The following is a 24799-nucleotide window of genomic DNA, read 5'->3' as shown; positions in this document are numbered from 1 at the left end:
CTATGATGTTTACAGAGATCGAAATATCACATTGTACCCCATATAGTATATACAATTATCTCTCAATTAAAAATAAACAAATAAAAAAAGAAACTTCCTCCAATTGAGCTGGGATTTTGTCACCTGTGACCCAAGCATTCCCATGCCTGGCCCTGTCTTCAGTCCCTACTAGCATGGTGGGGCCGTGGCAGACAATTGTTCCCCTGAATACACTGTGCGCCTCGGCCTGGCCCTCTGAGGCGGGGCCCCTTCCCACACACCCCAGGGACCATGAGCCAGGCCAGGTGCCAGGCACACTTGGTCATTTCTTGGTGACACCAGTCCAGGTGTGCTGCACAGGGTGGAGCTCTAATCCCACCTGACAGTCAACAGAGCGAACGTACTTCCTGTCCGACACACCCATGTGGCTCGTGTCCTCCCTAGGCCTCGGCATCCACTTGGGACACGGGCAGCATCGTGGCGGATGAGAACGTGGACTTTGCTGTTCACCTGACCCAGGTTCCAATCCCGGCTCCAACTGACACACTGGACATCTTAGGTTGAGTCCCTTCCCCTCAGTGAGCCTCAGTGTCCTCCTTTGAGAAAGGAGGTCATGACAGCACCTGCCTCGTGAGGTCGTGTGCCCGGCTCGGACTGGCCTGGGTGGCAGGCGCAGGCATCCTGCTCTGCTCTCCCGTTCCCACCTTTAACCAGAAAGGCTGCATTTATCTGTTTTGTATCTTAGGGGAACATTTAAGATTTTGTGGAAGTAAAAGATTTTGTGCCTTACAAAAAAGTTGAAAGAGCAATCACACCAGCTGCATGAGTGTGTGCAATGCTTCTGGCCTGTCCAGCCCTGGGGACTCCGAAGGGGGCCGGATGGGTGGTCCCAGGGGGCCATGTGTGGTCCTGCCTTCAGCCGGGCGGTGTAGGCAGTAGGGAGGGGGCTGACTGCTTTAAGCCCGGGGATGCCACCAGGCCTTGCTCTAAGCATCTCACTTCATTTAGCTGTCCCAGCAACCCCCTGAGGCAGGAACTACCACCACTCCCATGTTTCAGGTGGGGCAAACTGAGGCCCAGAGACACTAAATAACCTGCCCAAATGCTGTAGCTGGCAGGAGATAGAGCCAGGATGCAAACCAAGGCAGTCTGGCTCAAGAGATGATGCTTTTAGCCACCACTCTATGCTCTCAATGACGACTGCGACGATAAATACATAATAAATGAAAGAAGACATATCGGTAGCTGATGTTTCTGAACCCCAGCTCTGTCTCAGGCCCTGTGCTAAGTTCCTTAAATCTGCGGTCTCAGTACATCCTCACAATCTTAGGCAATAGATCCCAATGTTATCCCCATTTTACAGCTGAGGAAATTGAGCCTCAGGGAAGCTAAGGGGCCCGGTGAGGGTCACGTGGCTGGTAAGCGGTGGGGCCGAGGTCTGGACTCAGGCAGGCAGAGGCAGAGCCTGGACATGGCCCCGCTCACCCGCACGCGACAGGCGGGCCCCCGGCTGCCTGGCCTTAAGTGCTGGACCAATCTTGCTTTCTCTCCCTGACGTCTGCCATGGACTCGAGACTCGAATCAGCCCCTCATGCGGCTGGAATTACCATGCTCCAATGTACGAGCTGTAAAGCAGCCACATTTGCCTGGTGGCCTGAGGAGCAGAAGCGACAGGTCTTCAGGGAGTGGACGCAGACAGGATGTGGGGAAACGACCCAACACAGATCCTAACCCAACCACTGCTCACTGCCTTTGCCACTGGCCGCCTGCCTGGATCACTGCAATGGCCTCCTCCTGCGTCCTCCCCAGCCTCAACACACGGCCAGAGGGACCCTGTGAACAAGTGAGTCACATTGGAAATCCTCTGCTCAGCACTCTCTGTGGTGCCATCTCATTAGGGCAAGAGCCTGAGCTGCCCACAAGGCGCCACCCCATCTGCTGGGTCGCCTGTCTGCAGCGCCTGCTCTCCCTCCCCTCGCTCTCCCGCAGCCACGCGGAAGCTGCTCTTCACACACACCTCAGGGCCTTTGCACTGCCCGCTCTCCCCACAGGTCTCTGCATGGCTCCCTCATTTCCTTGAGGTCCAGGAGACAGCGTGGGTTCCCCCTCCCAAGTTGACTGTGACTCTCTAAGTAGGTCTCTGTCATGTATGACCCCAGCCTCCTCACACACACAGGCAGAAGGGGCCCCGTGGATCCCAAGAGCCCGGATTACCTTTCAGAGCTGTCTCCCCAGAAGACAAGCCCGGAGACGCCTGGCTCGGCCTGGGGAGGCAAGGCCACGTGCTTCCTGCCCGTCTGGGAACGCCCGGCTGCGTCAGCTCCACGTGGAGCAGGGAGCCTCTGATCGCCCCCAAACAGCTCTGACAAATTGCTCTGGAAGCCCAGGGAGCTTTGGAGCGTGCGCCGCCTCAGGAGAGGGCCGGGCCAGGTGGCTGCCCGCCTGGGATCACTCAGCCCACCGTGGTGCCCACGGCAGGCAGTGGCGCCTGGCAGCCGGGCTCCCATGACCAACGTCTGGAGGGAGTGCGTGTGAAGTCACAGACAGGCACAAGCTGCTACAGGCTGCAGCGGCTTCCACGGCAGGGGCTGGAACCCAGGGAGGGGAGGAGGTGGGGGGTTCCCTGCTTGGGCATGGCAGGGCCCCTCCCTTTCCTGGCGGCCGTCGAATTTTGCCCTCCCTTCTGCCCCCCACAAACAGTCTGTTTCTCCCAGAGTAGCCCAGGGTGACCTTTTTAAAAAAGTCAGTTGGATTATGCGCTCAAATGCCTCCCAGGGCTCCCTTGTCTTCAGAACCAAATCCCAGCATCTGACCGCAGTCAACAGACCTGCCAGACCCGGCTCCTGCCACCTCGCCACTCTGACCTCTGGCCACTCTCTCCTCCGCCCCACCTGCTCCACGCCCTGGCCACCTGAGCATGTCCGGAGCACCGCAAAGGAGTTCATCCCCAGGGCTCCCTGGATCGCTCCCTGGCTTCCCACGACACACACCTCCTTAGAGAGGCCTCCCGGGACCCCTGCTCTGCCCTGCTTAGCCGCACCCCCTGCCCCAGCACCGTCGCCACCGTCACACTGCAGGGTGGGTCAGTTGTCTGTCTCCAGAGAACGGCAGCCCCACAAGGAGCCTGCTGTACCGCAGTGTCCAGCACCGCGCCTGGCACACATCTGGCGCTGAGATGGTCAGCGTGCAACATGCAACGCTCCCCTATGGCCTGGCCCACCCCGAGTCCCCTCCTCACAGGACTCTCAAGTGCTCCGGTCTGCAGCAGTGTTCTGACATTGGCACTCTGCCTGGACACTCACACGGCTCGCTGGCTCTGTCTGACCTGTGTCTCCCTCGTCCTCACATCCTGGCATGCCACCTGCTGCCACATCCATAGCGGCTGTGTCCTCCCCTCGGGCCCACATCCTCCTCACTGGGATCTTGGCCTTGGCTCCCTCCCTCAGACTTCACCTCCTGTCTTGCCCCCAGCCCCACATCTCAGAACACAAATCTGCCAAACTCCATAATGGAGTCGGCAGCACCCTGCTGCCCTCCCCAACCTCCCGTCAGCTGCCCCTCAATTTCTACATTTGAGCTGAGGGGCCTGTGTTCAGTGATGCGGCAGCTGTCCCCCACTCCCGCAGGGCCTTTGCACATGCTGCTCCCTCTCGTGTTGTACCCTTTCAACCCATCCTTCCCTTTTATTTATTTTTTGGAGACAGAGTCTCACTCTGTTGCCTGAGCTAGAGTGCAGTGGTGTCAGCCTAGCTCACTGCGACCTCAAACTCCTGGGCTCAAGCGATCCTCCTGCCTCAGCCTCCCGAGTAACTGGAACTACAGGCGTGCACCACCACACCTGGCTAATTTTTCTATTTTTAGTAGAGATGGGGTCTTGCTCTTGCTCAGGCTGGTCTCAAACTCCTGACCTCAGGTGATCCTCCTGCCTTGGCCTTCCTGAGTGCTAGGATTACACGTATAACGTTCAAACAAAGGCACCTGCCTTCGAGGAGCCCAGGTTGGGCAGCAGGTTCTCATTCCAGTTAAGCCCAAGGGAACAGACAGCAGAGGCAGAAGGTTCCAGGCTGCTCGGTGCAAGGGGCAATGTGGCCAGTGGCAGGCGGGCCATGATGGGAGCAGAGGCACGTGTGGTCCCTTGGTGGCTCAGTGACTGTCAGGTGATTTTGGGTTCCCAAAGGAGGGGATCCCATGGTAGGGGGAGGCACCCCTTCCTCCATCCCGCCCCAGCCCCTCTGGTCTATCTCCTCAATTGGACTTTGAGAGGGCAGGCCCCTGGGGCTATCTCAGTGGCTGCTGTGTCCCCACACTGCTTGTAACAGGGCTTGCCCCAGGGGAGACATTCTCATTTACTGAGTCTGATGTAAGCACCTCCCCCACCATTTTTTTTCTTTTTGAGTCAGAGTCTTGCTCTGTCACATGGGCTGGAATTCAGTGGTCATCATAGCTCACTATAGCCTTGAATTCCTGGGCTCAAGTAATCCTCCTGCCTTGGCCTCCCAGAGTGCTAGGATTACAGGCATGAGCCACTGCACCCTGGCTTTTTTTTTTTTTTTTAATTAACACCCCTCCTATCCACCCCATGACCCATGATTTCAATGACAGGCAGGCCTGAGGTCCACTTCCAGGTACTGTTATAAGGGCTCATTTAATCCTCACCACGTCCATGAGGTAGGCATGTGGTTTATCCCCAGTGTCACAGATGAGGAAACGGAGGCCCAGGGAGGTTCAGTCACTTGCCCAGGGACACACAGCCAAGACATGGCAGAGGGTGGACTTGAACCCAGGTGGGCTGATTCTGGAGTCCATACTCTTATCCACTATGAATATGGTTCTTTAAATCAACTCGTGTTTTCCTTAACTTGTTCAAGGCAGTATCTGTAAAGTCAGGGGATGAACTGGAAACACTTTTCCCTAATACTCATTAAAGCAAGCATATATCCATTTAAAATAAAACGCTTTCCGCCTGTACCACCCAAATCACCTCCAGCACCCCATTTTGGGAAATGCTCTTCCACACTAAAGCCTGGTTGCCTAGGAGAAAACTTCAGGAAGCAGCTTTAATGAGTAGATAAGAATGATTTGCAATTAGCATCAATTGTCTGCATGCAAATTAAAGCTCCCAACCGCAGGGCCCTCTTTTGTAGCCGGCTCCTCTCCCATTTTCTTCCCTTATTTCTGGGATCAGCAAATCTTTCCCTCAGAAACAGGGTAATTTTATACCCACCCCCCTTGCCTCAGCCACAGTCTACTGCCATCCTGGCCGCTTTTACATCTGGAATTGCAAAACCCCGTTCAGGTTCATGAATGTGCTGGGCCTGTGCCCAGAGCAGGGGCTACGAAGACCCACACCGGCGACCCCAGCTACAGACTCTCCTGGCCCCACGTCCCTCTCAGGGTGCACAGTTTTACATGTTCAAGAGCCTGAAAATTCAAAAGATGAAGAATTACTTGGGCCGGGCGCGGTGGCTCACGCCTGTAATCCTAGCACTCTGGGAGGCCGAGGTGGGTGGATCGCTCAAGGTCAGGAGTTCGAGACCAGCCTGAGCAAGAGCGAGACCCCGTTTCTACTAAAAAAAAAGAAAAAATAGAAAAAAATTATCTGGCCAACTAAAATATATATATACAAAAAATTAGCCGGGCATGGTGGCACATGCCTGTAGTCCCAGGCAGTAGGATCGCTTAAGCCCAGGAGTTTGAGGTTGCTGTGAGCTAGGCTGACACCTCGGCACTCACTCTAGCCAGGGCAACAAAGCGACACTCTGTCTCAAAAAAAAAAAAAGAATGACTTGCCTAGGGAGGCGGATTGAGGCAGACACCTAACTCACGCAGTCTCTCCCTCCCTCCTCCAGCCCTTCCCAGGGCTGCCTGACCCAAGGAGGCGCCGCCCGGGGGAAGGGCTGACGCTACAGCCACTCTCAAACACGGGTGGTTTTCAAATGTCAGAGAACCCCGGTAAGTCATGAAATCATTTAAGCAGGGATTGATCAGCAGTAAACATTTTTTGACAGACTAGACTAGATCAAAGAGCATCACACACAGGCTAAGTATTGTTTCGGAAACCACAGCTCCGCCTTCTCTTACACAGGTATGTCCGTATAGACAGACACGGTTCTGCTGTGGGGTGCGGGCACAGAGGTCTGAGGCCACTGCCTGAGTGCTCGTGCCTGTGCGGAGAGAGGCGGGCGTGAGGTCTGGCGAAGGTGTTGGGGTGTCGAGGGAGATGAAAACCCCCGTGCCAAGGGCGTGCTGGACCCAGGCTCCCCGACATCCACACGTGGTCAGGGAAGGGCGGTGAGACTGTGGCCTCAGGGGCCAGCGCTGGGGACTGCCGCAGAGCAGGCCTGCCTGGCCCCCAGAGCTGTGAGGGGACTGTGGCCCCCAGAGCTGCGAGGGGTCTGTGGCCCCCAGAGCTGCGAGGGGTCCGTGGCCGAGCCGAGTGCCAAGTGCCCCCAGCTCTCTGCGTTTTCCTGGGAGGCGGTTCCTCGCCCTCATCCATCCCCACGTGCTGCCGTCTGCACTCCAGGCTGCTGGTTGGTCAAAGCCTGTTCTCACTCGCTCCTCTCCCTGCCCCCTACCAGTGGCTCTCAAAGTGCGGTCCTGGGACCAGCAGTATCAGCGTCTATGGGGAATTTTTAAAAAATGCAAACTCTGAGGCCCACTCGGACCTAATGGATCAGATGCTCTGGGTGGGGCCCAGCAAGTGGGTTGAACAATCGCACCAGGGGGTTGTTTGGGGACCACTGCCCTATGCAATAGAGCCCCGAAGTCCAAACTGACCTCCCAGATGTGCTCAGAGCTGGGATGGTCACGTGCCACTACCTGCTGAATGAGGTTCTGGAAAAGTTTTACTTTCCCCCTAGAGAGGGGAAGCAGCACAGAGGCTGCAACCTGCTGTTCCCTGCTCACGCACTGCCACTTGCCGGCCACCACAGCTGTCTTGAGACCAGGGAGACACAGCCAGCACGGTAAGGATGGCAAAGCAGGGAGACACAGAGTACCAGTCCTTGAGGCCTTCCCTGAGCTGCTGCACCAGCCGGGCTCTGCCCTCTCTGGACTTCATGTCAGGGGACTGTGAAACCTCTATTTGTTTAAGCCGCTGTGGGTCAGGTTTCCTATTACTTCCGGATAAATGCACTCCTAAAAGACATAGTCTGTGACCCCCTGAAAGCATAAAAATTCTTGGTCTCAGCAAAGAGAGAAGAAAAAAAGAGACAGAGGGTCAGAAAGAACCAGAGACAGAGGAAGACAGACAGACGCGCAGGGGTTTCTCTTCCTCCACCTGCGGTCTTTGAAGGCTGAAGGATGGGCAGCAGGGAGGGTCCCTGAGCCTCCCAGTTCTGTCCGCAAACTACTGTGTCAGCACGTGCATCCGGGAACATGTTCTGGGGAGGGGAATCCCATCTATCAGGACTGTAGAAGTAGGACTGGGGGAAGTAGAAGGCGGTCAGGATCCCCTAAAGCTGCTGTCCCCAACTGCCAGGCCGTGGACTGGTACCAGTCTGTGGCCTGTTGCGAACCAGGCTGCACAGCAGGAGGTGAGCAGGGCAAACGAGCGAAGCTTCATCTGTATTTACCGCCGCTCCCCATCACTCGCATTACAGCCTGAGCTCTGCCCCTCAATACTCCCATGCCCCCTGTTTGTGGAAAAATTGTTTTCCATGAAACTGGTCCCTGGTGCCAGAAATATTGGGGACCGCTGCCCTAAAGGACCCAGACTAGGTGCAGTACCTTACCTGGGCTGCCTTGGCGGGTCTCGGCCGCCCCCGGCCAGGCCCGTAGGGGTGCTGGAGCCCGAGGAGTACAGCTTCGGCCGGTAGCCCTTGCTCTGGCTGGCAACCACGGGGGCGGGGGAGACCTCCCGATGCCTGTCTGTGTGGTGGGACCTCCCAGCAGCCTCACGTCCCCCGCCACAAAGGCCCATACTTCCAGGGGGCTTGTGTGGCTTGGTGGGCCGAGGCACCTTGGCCAGGGACATGCAGCTGGGGCTGGAGGTGTAGAGGGTGGTGTCAATGCCACTGTCACTGGAGCCACCCTTGGAGAGAGGGTCTTGCTCTGGCTCCAGGGGGTCCAGGGGGTCGAACCAGCGGTCATCGCTGTGGCTGCTGGATGCGTTGCTGGAGAGGGTATTGCTGCTGGAATGACTTGAGTACTGAGGTTCTCCCTGGAAGGCAAGAGAAGTGTGTCATTCCTAGATGCCAGGACGGGGCCAAATCTTCCCTCCTCGGGGCTTTCCCTTCGCCTGAGTGTGAACCCTGGAACCAGACAGCTTCCAATCTTGGCTCCCTGCTTATTGGCCATGTCACCTTGGGCAAGTGATTTGCCCTCTCTTTGCCTCAGTTTCCACATCTGTAAAATGGGAGTGATAATAACCCTGCCTCATGGGTTGCTCAGGAACAGATGACATGTACAGAATGAGCTTCCAACATCTCCACCTCAACACGTCTAGAACTGAGTTCTGGGCCCTCCCTCCTGATCCTGACCCCTCCCCATCTCAACAACAGCCCCACCATCCTTTCAGCTGCCCAGCCAAGAGCTATGGACTCGCCCTGACCCTGCTGGTCCAACAGCAAACCCTGTTGCCTGTGTCTTCAAAACAGATTGAGGGCCTGCCCCTTCTGCCTCCACAGCTGCCCCAGTCCTGCGCACCACCTCCCGCTGGGCCGGCGCCCCGGCCTCCTCCCTGGTCTCCCCGCCCTCCCCGCTCCATTTGTTCCCCACCCACAGCCCAAGGGAAGCCGTGAGCACCTGTGTTAGATACGTCCCCCTGCCCCGGGCTCAGAACTCTGCACGGCTTCATCGTACTCAGGGCAAAGCCAAAGTCCTCACTACAGCCTGTGAGGCCTCAGTGATTTGGTCCCATGTTCGGTTTCAAGCTTCATCTCCCCTCCCCGCCCCTGTCACTCTGCTCCGGCCACTGTGGCCCTCGCTGTTCTTGGAACATGCTGGAACTCCCCCTGCTCAGGCCGTGGCACTTGCTGTTCCCTCTGCCTGCAATGCTCGGTCCTCAGGTGTCTTCGTGGGTCTCCCCTACTTCATTCAAGGTCCTGGCTTAAAGGCCATCTCCTCACAGGCCTTCTCTGACCACGTCGTGCTAAAGCAGCAGTGCCTGTCACTCGCTTTCCCCTTAGCTGTGCTTTGTTTTGCTTTCTCAGCGAGGACCAGTTCTTAGTGTTGTAGACTCTGTTTATCTGCTCATGGCTTGCTGCCCGCACTGGGATGTCAGCTTCCTGAGGACAGGGCCTGGTCTGTCCTCCTCGTCACTGTGGTCCTCATGCCTGGCATGTCGTCAGTGCTTGTCCAACACCTACTGAGTGAATGGGTGCAGAGAGACTGCCCAAAGCTCACTCTGACTATCTCCTCCTGGACACACTAGACTCCATTTCCCAGTTGCCTGCAGCAAGGTGTGGCCACATGCTGGAGTCCTGGCCACTGCCATGCAAGCAGAAGTAACTCAGGCTATTTCCTGGCCTGGGGCAAAAAATCCCCCACAGGACCCTCTCTCCTCCCCACTCCCACCACTGGAAAGATGCAGGGACCCTGCAGAGGGCTTGAGCCCTGGGGGACAGCAGAGCCACAAGAGGGAGGGAGCCTGGGGTCCTGAATCACCACGTGGAAAGCTGCTCACTATTACATGAGAGGGAAATAAACGTCTGTTGTACAAGGTCACTGAGATTCAGGGGGTGCTGTCTGTTACAGCGATTAATCTACCACGACTGACGTCATAACGAGGAAACCTCGGAGCCAGAACGTGAACCTGGATGGTTCTAACTCCAGAATAAGCACTGAGTCCCTGTGCTGAGTGGAAGCTGTGCTCACGTGTGGTGTTCAGAGGCCACACACTGCCCAGCCCACAATACTCAGGCGCCTAGGAGAAGCCACCGGCTCCGGAAGCCTGGCTCCCCAGGCGGGGCAGGGTGGGGCCCGACTCACTTTGGAATGCCTGTTGGGGGAGTCTTTGCCTGCCGCGTCCTGCCTGGAGGTGTGCTTGCTTCCGCTGCTTCCAGCCATGGCTGAGAGCCTGGCCTGGGCGGGCACATGCCACAGAGGCTCTGCAGGAAAACAGGAGACACACCAGTGGTTAGGGGTGACTCAGGCCAGGGCCTCAAGAATCTGGCCTAAATATGGTTGGATGGTCCCACCCCTCTGCCAGCCTGTCTGCTCACCTGGGGCATGACCCCATCAACAACTTATGCCTTAGGGTACAACACCATTCAGTAACAGGGGTATTTACGGAGCACTTACTACGTGCCAAGCACCATTCTGTGCCAAGCACCATTCTAAGAGCCTTACATGGGTTAACTGTAAGCCAATATAACAACCCCTCATCGTCACCCCCCAATGAGGCTGAGCACATTTTTATACTTACTGACCATTTGGATTTTCTCTTCTGTAAATTACTTGTTCATCATCTTTACCCATTTCTTTCTTTTTTTTTTTGAGACAGAGTCTTGCTCTGTCTCCCGGGCTAGAGTGCAGTGGCCTCATGGCTCACCGCAACCTCAAAGTCCTGGGCTCAAATGATAATCTTGCCTCAGCCTCCCAAGCAGCTGGGACTTCAGGTGTGCACCACCACGCCTGGCTAATTTTTCTATTTTTTGTAGAGACAGGGTCTCCTTCTTGTTCAGTCTGGCCTCAAGAGATCCTCCTGCCTTGGCCTCCCACAGTGCTAGGATTACAGGAATGGGCCACCACACCTAGCCTCCTTTACCTATTTTTCTATGGGACTGGCCGTCTTTTACCTTATTGGTTAGTAGAGTTCTTCATATATGCAAGGTAGCAATCTTTTGTTGGTTAAATGTAGATAAATTGTTTTTTAAAAAAATGGAATCATAATAAACAATGTCCTACAACTTGATTTTTCACTTTAATATATCCACTCTTGCTTTTCCCTTTATATCTTCGCAATACATCTTCACATAACTTGACATGAAATCGCCTCATTTTTAACAGCTGCGTAGTATTCCATCAAGTGAACGTGCATCACTTCTTTACCAGTTTCCCACTTATGGATACTTAAGTGATCTTCAATTTCACCTTACAACAATGTTGCAGTGGCCCTGACTCCACGTGCAACTTTGAGCAACCCAGGACGGTGTCTGGGACAGGGTCTGTGGGTGGAACTGCTGGCTCAAAGGGGAAGCAGGTTGAAAACCGTGATGGCTGCTGTGGGTGCGGACTGGTCACTCTCCCCCAGCCCGTCGATGCGCCTGAACCAGCATCTCTCCGACTGACCCCGACGGAGGGCATTTAGCTAATATCGATCAGAATTACAAATGCACTATCCGAGGATTGGAACCTGGGGGGTCTCTAACCCAAAAGCTGACACTTTTGATCACAATGGTATTCAAATTAATTAAAATAAAATTGTTATTAAGCACGTGGTCTTCGTCAGGCGCTCCTGTAAGTGCTCTGCATGCATCACCTGGCTGTGTCCGTCGTACTACTGTGAGGTGGGTATTAGCACCATCTCCACTAGTTCAAGGAGAACATCATGGTCCAAGGTCACACAGCCAGAAAGGGCCGGGCAGGAAGCGCAGCTCAGGTCCTTCTGACTTTAAAGCCTGAGCTCTCGAGTGCTGCACCCTTCCTGGCTTCCCCCACAATGACAACCCTGTCAGCGAAGGGCAGTAAGTGCTTGATGAGCAGGGGTCCTTATTCTCCTAATGACGGCTGTCCGTGCTGAGGGCGAGGCGAGCCTGAGCTCTCTGGACCCCCAAACCACCCTGGAAGGAGAGACACTTAGCACGTCTACTGTGGAGGAGGAATCTGAGGCTGAGAGGGATGAGGTCACTGCCAAGGTCATAGGCCAAGCACATGGAAGACTCAGAACCTCCCATCATGTCTGTGGGCGCCCGAGCTCACAACCTCAACCCCACTGCCTCCGTGCAACCCTAGGGCGCTCTCGGGCTCATGTTCCTGCTGGGGAAGGTGGGCCTGGTGGCTGGGCAGGGCACTCAGGGCCACTGCAGAGGACAGCCCGGCTGGACTCAGTCTGACTTAGTTGAAGGTGTCACTGCCTGTGTAGCTTTCATTTGGGAGCTGTGGAGGCTGGCGTCTTTGTCCGCCTACTCTGCCTCCGTAGCTGGTTTTCCTCTTTGGAGCATCGCACAGGCCCAGGAGGTGCTAGTCCGCTGGGAGGCGGCCAGCCACGCCGGGAAACCACATTTCTACAGAGCCAAGCCCATGGCAGTCATGTCCACCCTCAAATGCCACCTATAGTTGACAACTCTCACACTTCTGCCTCTGACCTGACCTCTGCCCCTGACTTTAGATTCGGACTTAGCTGCCTTACAACACCTCTGCCTGGGAATCCGTAGACTTCGGTTCAGATCCCAATTACGCCATGCACCAACAGTGACCTCGGACAAATGACAACCTTTCTGTGTCTCCTCTTCCTCATCTCTAAACTGGAGCAGTCCCAGCGCCCACTCTGCTGTGTCCCACAGATGATTAAGCAGGAAGGCATGAGCAATGCTGGGCATGTAACATCACACAAAACTGTGTTGTTCCCACGACTGTCATCTGAGCGGGGCTGGGCAAACCCCATGTCTGCTGAAGGGCCTGATCTTCACTGTCCCGTGCCACCCCAAGGACTACGTTTTTTCTGGGTCTTGAATACATTCTAGACTTCATGATGAATCTAAACACAGATGCCCCCGATCTGTGTGTGCGTGGAGGAGGAGGTGTTAGTCAGCTTATAACAAGGTCCCAGGAAGTGAGAGAGGAACGCGGCTCTAGGTACAGAAGGGGAAAGATGGGAAGGACAGCAGTGAGTCTCTCATTTGGGGCCATGGTGCACGCTGGAAATACCTCCTCCCCTTTCTACACTGTGGTGGGAGGAAATACCAAGCAGCACTTTTCTCTTTTTCTGAACTGGGTGGGCCAAAAAGAAGAAAAGGTCTAACTGTCTGTCTTGGAGCAAAGATCACAGCATTGTAGGCAGTGACAGGCAGGGTCAAGTGTGCCGAGGAGAGGAGTAAACCACGGCTGCAGGCCTTGGGGGCAGCAGAAGGGCCAGGGGTTCCACCTGCTTGTCTGAAGTCGAACCACGGTCCCTGGTTTATGAGAACCATGGCCAAGGTCCTGAGGGTTCACGGTCCAGGCCATGAACGCTGGACCCCACGCAACCTCTTCCCTACCCCACAGCACCTGGGAGCTGATGATGTGCTGACAGCACCTCCCCTCCCAGCTGCCCAGAAATCCTCAAACATTCCCTAAGAGGACATCTCCGTCTCCGCCTTCCAGTGTCAACCCTAACATTTCTTTCGTTTGCTTCCTTCTGAAGCCAGCCCCCCCATTCATCTGGTGGGTCTTAGGCTTCAAAGGGGCTACATGTTTGTTACACGAAATTTTGTTTAAGATATTCATCTAAGTAGTAAACGCATGTGATTCATAATTACACATAGGGGAATAAACACGAGAAGATGGTCTATCTCACTCGCCATCAGAAAAATGCAAAACCACAATGTGACACTATTACCTGCCCACTGGAACGGCTGAAATGAAAAGGATGGTGAGGACACGGAGCAACCAGAACTCTCAGAACCATCGGTGGGAGTACATGATGGTCCGTGTCACTTTGGGAAATGGTTTGGCCCTTTCTTATAAAGTTAAATATATGACTCAGCAATTCTACTCCTGGGGATCTGTCCCCCCAGGGACGTGAGCAAACGTTCACCAAAAGACAGGTACAAGAATGTTCCCAGCAACACTGTTCTCAGCAGCCCCAAACTGGAAACGACCCAAATGTCCATCAGCACTAGATTAGGGCAATGAATTGTGGTTCATTCACACAATGGAACGCTACTCAGAAATCACATTGCTACTAACAATCCCGCGGCTGACTCTCACAAACACAATGTTGAGCAACAAGCCACACACACACACACACACGCACACACACACGAAACATAACAGTGTGATTCTATATTCTACAAAATTCAAAACCAAGGCTGTGGGAGGCAGGACAGGGTACTTGGGGGTGCTGACTGGGAAGGGCAGGGGGGCTTTGGGGAGGCCGGCCTCGCTCTGTTTCTCGCCCTGACGTGGCGCTTTGCGATGCGTTATCAAGCTGTGCACTCGGGATTTGGGCTCTTTTCTCAACGTGTGCAATGTGTCCATCAAAGTCAAAAAACAATACAGGAGGGTTTATGTAATTAAAAGCCCCAGAACACGGTGGTTCTGCTCCCCTTAGAGCACCACTTCTGATCCCTTTCAGCGGCCTTCACCGGGTCCCACCAGCTCCTTGTCACACAGCTGTGCTCCTGCTCTAGACATCTCAGTGGCAGCAGATACCATCTGCTGATGCCCTGTCTGGGCGGATAAGGATCTTCCTCACTGGTTCCTGCTGCTCTCCCGGGTGACCTCTCTAATCTTACATGTGGCTCTTACAGCTTTCTTTTGTGTTTTATCTGTCACTGACGGGAGGGGGGCGTCGCCTGTCAAAGTAAGAGTAAGAGGCTCTGTGGAGTGAGGTGGCGCAGCTGCCCCGGAGGCCCTACCTGGCTTCTGGCGCTCCATCGTGCTCTCCTGGCTGGTCAGGCCCCCTGAGGAGGAGTCGCCGCTGGATGTTCCATCGTGGCTGAAGTGGGGATCGAAAGACAGCAGTGGGTGCGGGGCGGCTGTGTACCTGCAGGGGAGCGAGAGACCGGCACAGGGTGAGGACCGGTGTGTCAAAAACCACCGGAGCCTGAGACTTGCTCGCCAGTGGGTTTTAAATACACGGGAGGCTCCGCTGTGGACCAGGGCGAGAAAGCTGTCGGCAGGGCCGAATGAGTAAGCCTGGAAACACGCTATTAACGGAGGGTCAGGAGTGAGAGTCTCGCCTGGGAAGCCTGCCAGGGAGTTGTTGGTAGCAGGGAGCCCAGGGCAAGGCGTGTTCCTCAAGGAGGGAGGAGGCAGAAGCTACCTGGGCCGACTGCCCCACCTTCAGGCTCCTCAGGGGTCCTGCTTCTTGGCTGTGAAATAGGGTGGGCTGTTGTCGGCAGTTACAGCCCCAGGCCCATCTAGGGGCACCCTCTCTCTGAGAGAGACCGCAGGATGAGGGAGCATTTGTAGGTGCAGGAGGCCTGGAGTGGCGCAAGCGGGGCTTTGAACCTTACCACTGCCTCTTGCCCAGCCAGGTGCAGGCAATTCCTAGCCCTGAGCCTCGGTTTCCCTCACTGCCAAGAGGTGAACAGAGTAGGCCCTTCCTTGCAGGACTGAATGACACCCCACAATGCTCAGTGCTTAGCCTGGGGCTGACACATGACACACGGTACCTTGTGACAATTGACCAGTAGGCTAGAACCCTGTGTGTGGCCCTGTGCTGCCGGAGGAAGGCATTGCAGGGGAGAAGTTATGGTGCTCTCAAAGCCCTGATTTGCCCCTGCTAGCTGCCTGACTTCAGTCGGGCAAGTGCTCTTTGATTTGAGCAGCTGTTTTTCCATCTGAAAAATGAAGTAACATTTTCTCCCTTGCAGGGTTGCAGAGGGGATGCAATAACAAAGTTACCCCCCAGAGAGAGATCCCCCTGGAGGCCAGCTCAGCACACCCATAGGCAAGCGCCAGGATTTAAGGGAGGAAGCGCAGAAGGTTCTCCGGGTGGCCTCACATCCCAGTGGCATTCTCTACGTCACGGAGTGAGTCTTGTAGACAATGCCCCACGTCCATTCCACCTCAGGTCAGAGCCAGTCGTGGTAGAAACTCCTCTTCCTTGAGGTTGATTCAGGGACAGGCATGTGACAGTTTTGGCTAATGACACGTGAGGGGATGTGAGAGTGAATGAGACTCCCAGGACATTTGTCTGGCTCTCCACCTCCAAGCCTGTGGCAGGACCCTACTTCCTGGTCCCTTGGGATTGGCTGGATGGGGCCATGTGACCAGTTCTCCTGGAAGAGCTGTGAGAGAAGTGACTTGGAGGTGGTGGCTGCTCAGGTAGCCGGGGTCCTGAGAGGTCCCCTGCCAACCAGCAGAGGACCTGCAGAGTAGCTGAGAAATAGAGCTTTCTCGACTTACGTCAGAGATTTTCGGATGTTTGTTACCCAGCATAGCCTGACTGAAACAGGGGAAAAGTCTTTCTCCTAAGAGAGATGACAAGAAAACATGGCCTCCCTTTGTCCTACAGATGCTTCTGGGTCCAGACAGAACATCACAAGCTGCGGCTGTCCTCTTGCTACCAGCCCGAGGATGAGGCCAGCACTGAGTGCGGGAGAGAGGAGGTGGAAGGAATCGGGCCCTTGATGACGTTGTCAAGGCGCTGGATCCACCCTCCCCGCTGCCTGCCCTGCCTCCGAGCATCCTCTTCTGAGAGACAACAAATGCCCACAGTGTTGGGGCCCACCAAATTCGGGTTACTTCAGCCAGAAGCACTCCACTGACACAGGCCCTGTACTTTGGGGCAGTTACTGAGCCTCCAATCATAACGCTGCTATTGCAACCTTCCATGGGCTTCTGGATCTACACCTTCACCCGGGGAGGATCTGGTCGGGAGGAGAGGTGATAAACTGGGACCCCCGACATCCAAAGGAGGAGTCAACTGACATACCCAGGTCACCCTGCCAGCTCAAAGCCAGGGCTGTCTCTACAAAGACCACACTCTAAACGCCTAGGTTTCAATGCCCCAAGGACAGCAGAAGGGTGCTTGGGAGGGGCACCGCACTCTCTGAAAATGCAACTCTACGTGCCTGCCAAGAAAAGACATGCCACCCTCCCTTCCCCCAGCCAGGCCTCGCTCTCTAACACCCCCAGGAAAGGAAGACAAAGCCAGAACACAATAAGCACAGAGCGTTCATTCTTACTTTTCTTACTGTCCGAGGGCCCCGTTTCCAGCAATGTGTGGGGTTTTACAAAGGCAACTCTGACTACAAGCAACCTTCACCTCACTGGCTGGCTCCACACCTGGCCAGGTGCCTGCTCAAATGTGGCTCCGCCATCGCTGGAGACTGAAGCGTTGATGTCCTTATTCAGTTTTCCCAAAAAACTGCTATCAAATCCTAAGCACTAAAGGAAAACGTCGGCAGTGGCTGGGATCAGCCAGGGGAAAGTGGCAAGTGTGGGTGGCAGACAGTGCTGGCTGCTTCCCTAACGTCAAGTCTCTCTCTCCTCCTCGGCAACAGAATCCCAACTGTATCTGGGCGGCAGCGTGGTCGGTTAACGGACTACATCTCCCAGGCTCCCTTGCACTTCTGGCCAATGAGGCACAAGTGGAAATGCCACGTGCGACTTCCAGCCAGGAAAGCTCCTCAGAAGTGTGCCGGGGCCTCTGCCTCGTGGGCTCCTTCAGGCCGCAGCCCAGGCAGCCACCCCGGGCCAGGAGCCACAGGCCACGGGGCGGACAGCAGCGGGGGAAGCCGGGGTCCCAACAATGTGGGAGAAAGTAATGATCTTGTCTGAATCTGTATTTTGCAGCTAAACCGAGTCCTAATAGACCCCCCTTTAGCTGCACATATTTTACCAGGCTTCACCTCGTCTCTCAGCCACTGTCCCCAGTGAACACAGCAATACTTTATCCAATCGTGTAATTCTCTTACTAATAAGACTTATATTATTCCAGTGCAAACTAATTGACCTATGTTGACCATTCACTGGGATGCTGAATATATCCCTTTTGGGGTCATATCTATCATCACTGCCCAATTTTGGTCAAACCGATCGGAAACTGGGACATCTCAGCATCTTACCATGCACAGACCTGGGCAAACATCTCTGGCAGAAGAGATGGTCAAATAGCTGTCTTCCACCTCATCTGAGAAATTTAAAAGCAATTACTCTATCTTTTCTTAGAGGATAAAATTGCTTTCACTAGCTGCAGTTTCAGGCCTCTCCAGGCAGAAGCTGGGGGTAACTGACTCCAGGAGGGCCAAGGTCGGGGTGCCTTAATGGCAGCAGGGTTGGCTACGGGATGCTGGCTTGAGCTTCCCACTTGGCCACAGAGGAAAGTGGCCAAGAGGACAGACGTAAATGTGAGCAGGAGCCTCGCCCACGCGGGGGCTCTCGCCTGCTCTGTCAATGTCCTGCAGTGATGGGTGGAGCGATGGCAGATGACATAGCCACTGTCAGCTGCCACCGCAGCAGCCATCACCATCTCTGTTCCTGCTGGTGGAGCTCGGATTCTGCTCTGGCAACCATCCCTCTTGTCACATGATTTGAGTAAATCCTGACAGTTTAAGATAGTCCTAGGGGTGCAACGTGACCTTGCCAGGGGTTGGTTCATGGATGGGCAAGTGACCCCGTCTCTTCTCTCTTAAAAACAAAAAGAAGCTCTTGTCTCTTTTTCTGCAGGGCCCTAGTTCTATCTGGGGCCATGGTAGCTATCACGGGGTCACTAGTGGAGCCGGGTCCCTGAGCTGCAGAATTAACCAGCCCTAGGGCTGTCCTATGTCTGGACTTCTTGTTATGGGAGATGATAAACCCCCTAGCGCTTCATGCCTTCTTGAGTTAGGTTCTCTGTCACTCGCAGTCAAACACCTGCTAACTGATGGGCCACTCTTCATGGAGCTGGCAGAGGAAAACAAAAGAAAAAACAAAGCCAGCCGGGGAGCCTGATAAACACGCGTTGGGGCCAGCCCAACCCCGCAGACTTGCTGGGCCTGGTGCACGTTTCTGTCCTAACGCTCTGTACTAAGCTTGGGGGTTCGTTCATCCTGCACACAAAGGTCACAGACTCCCGAGGACAGGGACGGCATCCACCTGCCTCTGTACCCAGCCAGCAGCACAGGCCCTTCACTCGGCAGTAACAGCCCTTATGGAGGCTCCAGGACGTCACGGGACAACCGAGTAGTAGGAAAAGGGGAAAGTAGCTGAGGCCAAGGCCACTCAAGCAGCCCTGACCTGCTCCTGGGCCTTTTACCGTAGGCTGGTGACGGACTGTGAACATGAGGTGTGCTAGGAACATTTCACAGGGCTCGGAACCAGACTGTTCCTGGAGATAGAAAATGCTGAGACGTGGGCTGCAGAGGGCAGGGCCGGGCTCCACTGCCCTGCGGAAAGAGAAGGACTGTCAGGAAAGAGATGGAGTCCCGGGAAAAAGCGGTATTTTTCCATTTGCTAATGACAGTGAGCCTGAAATACAAAGCCACGGCCGTCACTCCTGTGGGTCGGGGTTCTGGAGGGGACCATGCGTGTCGCTTGGACTTGGAGCATGAGTTCAGGGTCCTTTGGGCAGGAGGACAGCTCCGGACTCAGGGTCAGCCCCCCAGAATCACAGGCCTGGGATCCCACCTTGACTCTGTCACTTCCTGGCAGAGTGACCTTAGCCAAGTGATTCCCCTTGATGACCTTGAGCTTCCTCGCTGTAAAATGGGGATAATTAAACTACATACTTTGTGGAGCTGCCGGAAAGACTCCCTGAGATCGCACATATAGATCCACGGAACACACCAGAGAACCCAGAAATAGTTTTGCACAAACACGCCTAATTAATGTTCCCCTCAAGCAAGGCGATGGAGGAGGGGGCTTTTTTAATAAATGGTGCTGGAAAATTAAACATCCATAAGCAAAAGGGGAACACAACCGTTTGAAACCTCTCACCTTAGATAAAAATTAACTTTAAAAAATTAACTCAAAATGGATCATGGACTTGAATGTAAAATAGTAAAACTTCTAGGAAAAAAAAAAAAAAGAGAAAAATCTTCAGGACCTAGGACTAGGCAGAGTTCTTAGATAACAACAAAAACATGATCCATAAAAGGAAAAAAAATGACAATTTGGACTTCATCAAAATCAAAACCTTTTGTTCTGTGAAAGATCCTGTGAAGAAGATGAAAAGACAAGCTAAAGACTGGGAGAAAGTATTTGCAATTCACGTATCTGACAAAGGACTTGTGCGCAGAATGTACAAAGAACTCTCAACCACGGAAAAACACTGCATCCAATTAGAAAATGGGCAAAAGACACGCATAGACAAGTCACTCAAGAGGATATACAGTTGGCAAATAAGCAATGAAAAGATGCTCAACATCATTAGCTGTTAGAGAAATGTAAATTAAAGCCACAACAAGATATTGGTACATACCTATCGGAATAGCTACCATGAAAAATAGTGACAACACCAAATGGTGGTGAGGATTTGGAGAACCGGATCATTCATACATTGCTGGTGGGAATGGAAAATGGTACAGACACTCTGGAAAACGAATTGGCAGTTCCTTTTAAAACTAAAAATGGGCTTACCATACGGAAAGCAATTGTACTCTTGGGCATTTATCCCAGAGAAATGAAAATTTATTTTCATGCAGAAACCTGTATGCCTGAATGTACATGTTCATAGCATGAATATCTGTTATGGCCACAACTCAGAATCTACCTAAATGTCCTCGCATGGGTGCACAGTTAAACTGTGATACGGCTACCACAGAAGACGACTTGCAACAATAAGGAATCGACTATAAGACTTGCAACAACTTGGACGAACCTCGAGGATATTATGCTGAGTGAAAAAGACAACTTCAAAAAGATATATGCTGTTTGATTCCTTACAAATAACATTCACAAAATAATAATAATCAAAGAGATGCAGGCCGCGCATGGTGGCTCATGTCTGTAATCCCAGCACTCTGGGAGGCCGAGGTGGGAGGATTGCCTGAGGCCAGGAGTTCGAGACCAGCCTGAGCAACCGTAAGATCCTGTCTCTATTAAAAACAGGATAAAACTAGGCAGGCATGGTGTCATGTGCCTGTGGTCCAGCTACTCGGGAGGCTGATGCAGGAGGGTCGCTTGAGCCCAGGAGTTTGAGGATGCAGTGATCTGTGATGATGCCACTGCACTCTAGCCACAGCAACAGAGTGAGACTGTGCCTCAAAAAAAAAAAAAAAAAAAAAAAAAAAAAGGAAAGAAAGCAAGCTAAAAAGAGATGCAGAACAGATTAATGGTTGCCAGGGGGCAGGAATGGGGAAAGGGGAAAGGGGATGGGTGTGGCTATAAAGGGGTGGCATAAGGAGTCTTTGGTGATGGTTACACATGACTATACGTGATAAAACTGCATGGAGCCACACACACACACACACACACACACACACACAACTGCATGTGTGACTGGTGAATTCTGAATAAGCTCTACGTCCTGTACCAGTGACAACGTGCTTTGCTAGAGCATTACATTTATACAGATGTTAACAACGGGGGAGGCTGGGTGAAGGGGTCATGGGACCTTCCTGTACATTTCTTCTTAACTTCTTGAAAATCCATAATTATTTCAAAATAAAAAGTTAAGAATAATAAAGGGGGGACACCAAGACTTTGGGGAAAAAACCCTGCTCCCAACAGCTCTCAGTAACATCATCGCCACCACCTGTGTTACTGGTTCATCGCCCTGTGCCAACTGCCACTTCCAGCTTAGCCCAGGCGGCCCCACAGCCCACCTCCCGCACACACTGGATTCCTCTTCTCCCGAGTTCCACACCATCCTGCTTATCTGTGTCTGTGGCCTCCGCTCTGTCTGGAACGACCTTCTCCCTCCTCTCTGCAGCAAACTCCTCCTAATCTCTCAAAGCTCTGCTTAAATGTCACCTCCTCCGGCAGCCAGCCCGGACCTCCAGGGCCAGGCTCTTCCCTCCTCCTCTGTTACGGTGCTCGTCACAGTGTGCCTGGTTTCTCAGGTCCTCTCTCCAGCAGAGTCAGCAAGCGTTGACAACACGACCCCCTAGCAACTGAGTGTCTCAAATATTCCTCCTGGCACCTACCACACAGCAGGCTCTTGGGACCCTTTGCTGAAGGAAAGCTGAGCGGTGGCCGTTAGAAGAGGAAACAGTGGGTATGTTTCCCCAGTTCAACAACAAAGGCTTCGAATCTAACAATGGCTTGGTGTCACGGCTTCCAGAGCATGGTCCCTGGACCAGCAGCATCCATGGGGCGCACTTCACCCCAGATCTGCCAGGTCAGAAACTCGGGAGTGAGGCCCAATCATTTGTATTTTAACAAGTCCAGCTCTGGGTGACTTCAAGGCACGCTGAAGATTGAGAACCGCTGGTTTAGTGGACAGATCCCTGGAGTTAGGGCAGGTGGTTTTATTTAAACAATCCCACTCACTCCATCCTTTCATCTAATATGTACCATGCTACGCCACGTGTCAGACCTGTGCTGTGTGATGGGACACAGAGGGGACCTGGAAAGCTCCTAGACCTCAGCGAGCATACTCGCTCTCTCACCCCTCTCTCAGGAACACGTGTGCACGTGTGCATGCACATACGCTCTTAACTGGTCTAATAGAACGGAGAGTGCTCAAGGCCATGGTCAGTAACTACACAGGGAACTGAGGGCAGGGAGGCAGCACCTCCTCTCGTGCTGGAAGAGCTTCAGGGAAGGCTTCCTGGAGGAGGAGCACTGGAGCTCGAGTTGGCAGGATGGGGCGTGTGGGGTGAGGAGTGTGAAGAATTTCCAGGCCGAGGAAAGAACATGAGCAAGGCTCTGAAATGCAGATAGCCAGGAAGCTGGAAGTGGCCGGTGTGGCTGATGTGTGGCGAGGCACAAGGCTCGCAAGGGGCGAGAGGGATTGGTGGCCATAGGGAGGGGCTGAGGCTGTGTTCTGAGGGTTCCAGGAGTCGTAGGGGTTTGGAGTAGTGGACAGACACAGCCAGATATAGAAAGATCCCCTTGGCTGCTGAGTGGAGGGTGGGCCAGAGGAGGCGAGATGAAGCCCCCTGGGGTGGCCGGGGCAAGGCAGCAGGGAGAGGAGGAGGGGCGGGTGACAGACGTGCAGGAGGCTGGATGACGGGTCATCCAGGATGAGGCCCATAGCTCTGCAGCTCTGGGCCGAGGAGGGGGACTGGCGGGCTGCCCCGAGACAGGGACTGGGGGAGGAAGGACATAAGGCCCCGGGGAACAAGCTCGGCTGGAGCCAGATCCTGCAGGGCCTCGAGTGCCCAGCTGTAGAGTCTGGGTTTACGCGGAGGGCACGGGGAAGCCACGGAGGATTTGGGGCGATCTCTCAGGCTGCCAGGTTGGGGACGGCTCCAAGGGGGCAGACTGAAGCCGGAAGGATCACAGAGACTGGATGCTGCTGGTGGTCTGGCTTAGGGGTGGGGCCGGAGAGAGTCAGAGAATGGCCGTGCTGGCCGGTGGTCTCGCTCAAACCAGTGATGTAGGTGTCAAGAAAATGGCCAAATGGTCAAAATTCTGCCGCGAGGAAAGCCAAGGTTGAGTCCCACCCAGCCCAGTTCAGCACCCCCCCTCCTTTTTTTACGTCATGCAGGTGCCGATGTCCTAACAGCTGTGAGAGAGACACACATCTCACACGTGAGCATGAAAACCCAACTGTCAGGCTTATGAACTACAAAAGGAGCAGCCCTTAATTTTAACATGAGACACAGCCAACCCCCCCGGGGGGGGGGGTCTTCCGATGATCTCCAGGGCTCCAGAAACCCCATAAAATGGCAAATACAATTGTGAGGGGGCTGCATTTCCTGGGGAAGAAAGATCCACAGCTGTCATCAGGTCCCTTAATTTGAAAACAATTAAGAGATTCTGACCTTTCTGGGGATGGCTTGTATCTGGCGTAGGTGGCCGAGCCGGGGGTGGAGAAGCTCCCAGAAGGCTGCCGGTAGGGAGGGACTCTGTCGGCCCCTGCTGGTGACGCTGTGTAAGGGGTTTCTGGGAAGCTGACAGGCCTGAAACACAGACAGGAGAGGAAGGGGCAGGGGGTGAACGGGAGCCACTCCTGCCCTCCGAGGGCGAAAGACAGGCCCAGCCACATCCCCTCTGCTGTCGCCGCTGCGGATGGAGAGACAGATGCTGAGCACAGGGCGGTGGGAGGCCAGGACACCCCGAGTCCCCTCTCCCAGGTTCCACTCCTGCCCCCAGCCCCCAGTTTCTGCAGCGTGACAGGGGCTGCCAGAGAGGGTTCTCGCCCCTCGCCTGGGAGGAGGCATTCTCCTGCAAATTGGGTTTATTCATTTGTCGGGAAATTTTCTTTATCTTTTAATATATAATATATTCAAAAGTGTTTCTGTAAGTTATATTTGTCATTAAAGTAAAACAAACTCCCTGAAGCTTTCGCCCAACCCTAGAACGAGCACAGGGACAACCTCCACCTGTGGGCTCCCTGTTCCCATTTCCCTGCCCCCCCAAGAAGGATTCACTGTCCTACATTTTGGGCTTATCAGGCTCTTTACCTTTTAAAAAAATAGAGTGAGCTCCCCAGCACTGGGCCCTTGAACAAGGGCCCACAGTGACACCCTAACGGGCAGGAGGGAGACACGGGATAAGTAGGAGGGCAGAGGCTGAGGCGAGGAAGAGGATGGAGGAAAACAGGAGAGAGAAGGGCCGAGAGCAGAGGGTGGGTGGGAGACAGGGGCTGGGGTGCCCCTCGGTGGGTCCTTACCTCTTGCTGTGCAGTGGCTGGGACTCCCGGAAGGGGACCATGGGGGCCTGCTTTGGGGGCCGGCTCAGAGACTGGGCATGGCCAGGGGTGGCCGGCGTGGCCCACTTGGAGGCTGGTAGAGAGTTATGGGACGCGGGCCCGCTCCACTGCCAGGGAGCATTGCTGCGGTAGGGGGGCCGGCCCCCCGGTGTGATGCTGTCCTGCTCGCTCTTGGGCTCCGAGGTATTCATGTCATAGGTCTCTGGCCAGCCCCTGGGAAGAAAAACTTTGTTACTCAGAAAGGCCCCGGCTCACCGGCACGTGTGCCTGCTGCCGGAGCTGGGTTTTCCTGACCAAATCCAAGCCATGATGACCTATTTCAAAAACCGAGTGGGATACCCTTTGAATTGGTCTGAAACTTACCAGAGCTCAGAGTCCTCAACCAGGACAGGGCCCGACTCAGGGGCTCTGATTGCCAGGCCCTTCCTACGTCATCTCCTCTCCCCTCCTCCCCGTTCTACCTGACCCCGGCCTAAAGTCCGCCAG

At 54.3% G+C, this 24799-nt stretch overlaps 1 protein-coding gene and 1 non-coding gene across 2 annotated transcripts in view; both read right to left on the bottom strand.

Moving 5' to 3' along the window:
* The window catches only part of SIPA1L3 (signal induced proliferation associated 1 like 3), a 218843-nt gene that overhangs the window by 27986 nt on the left and 166058 nt on the right, over positions 1 to 24799 (bottom strand). The window contains exons 11-15 of the mRNA XM_069457233.1: positions 24275 to 24526; positions 23424 to 23561; positions 14481 to 14608; positions 9910 to 10028; positions 7713 to 8140 (exon numbers count right to left, since the gene is read on the bottom strand). Coding sequence (XP_069313334.1) covers positions 7713 to 8140; positions 9910 to 10028; positions 14481 to 14608; positions 23424 to 23561; positions 24275 to 24526 — 1065 coding nt within the window. The remainder of the gene's footprint in view (positions 1 to 7712; positions 8141 to 9909; positions 10029 to 14480; positions 14609 to 23423; positions 23562 to 24274; positions 24527 to 24799) is intronic.
* On the bottom strand, positions 23137 to 23236 carry LOC138375207 (small nucleolar RNA U13). Its single transcript, XR_011231459.1, has one exon. It is a non-coding gene; the product is annotated as a small nucleolar RNA U13 (small nucleolar RNA).

The sequence above is a fragment of the Eulemur rufifrons genome, chromosome 24, assembly GCF_041146395.1.
Source record: "Eulemur rufifrons isolate Redbay chromosome 24, OSU_ERuf_1, whole genome shotgun sequence".
Lineage (NCBI taxonomy): Eukaryota > Metazoa > Chordata > Mammalia > Primates > Lemuridae > Eulemur > Eulemur rufifrons.
This window is presented reverse-complemented; position numbering and strand designations above follow the sequence as displayed.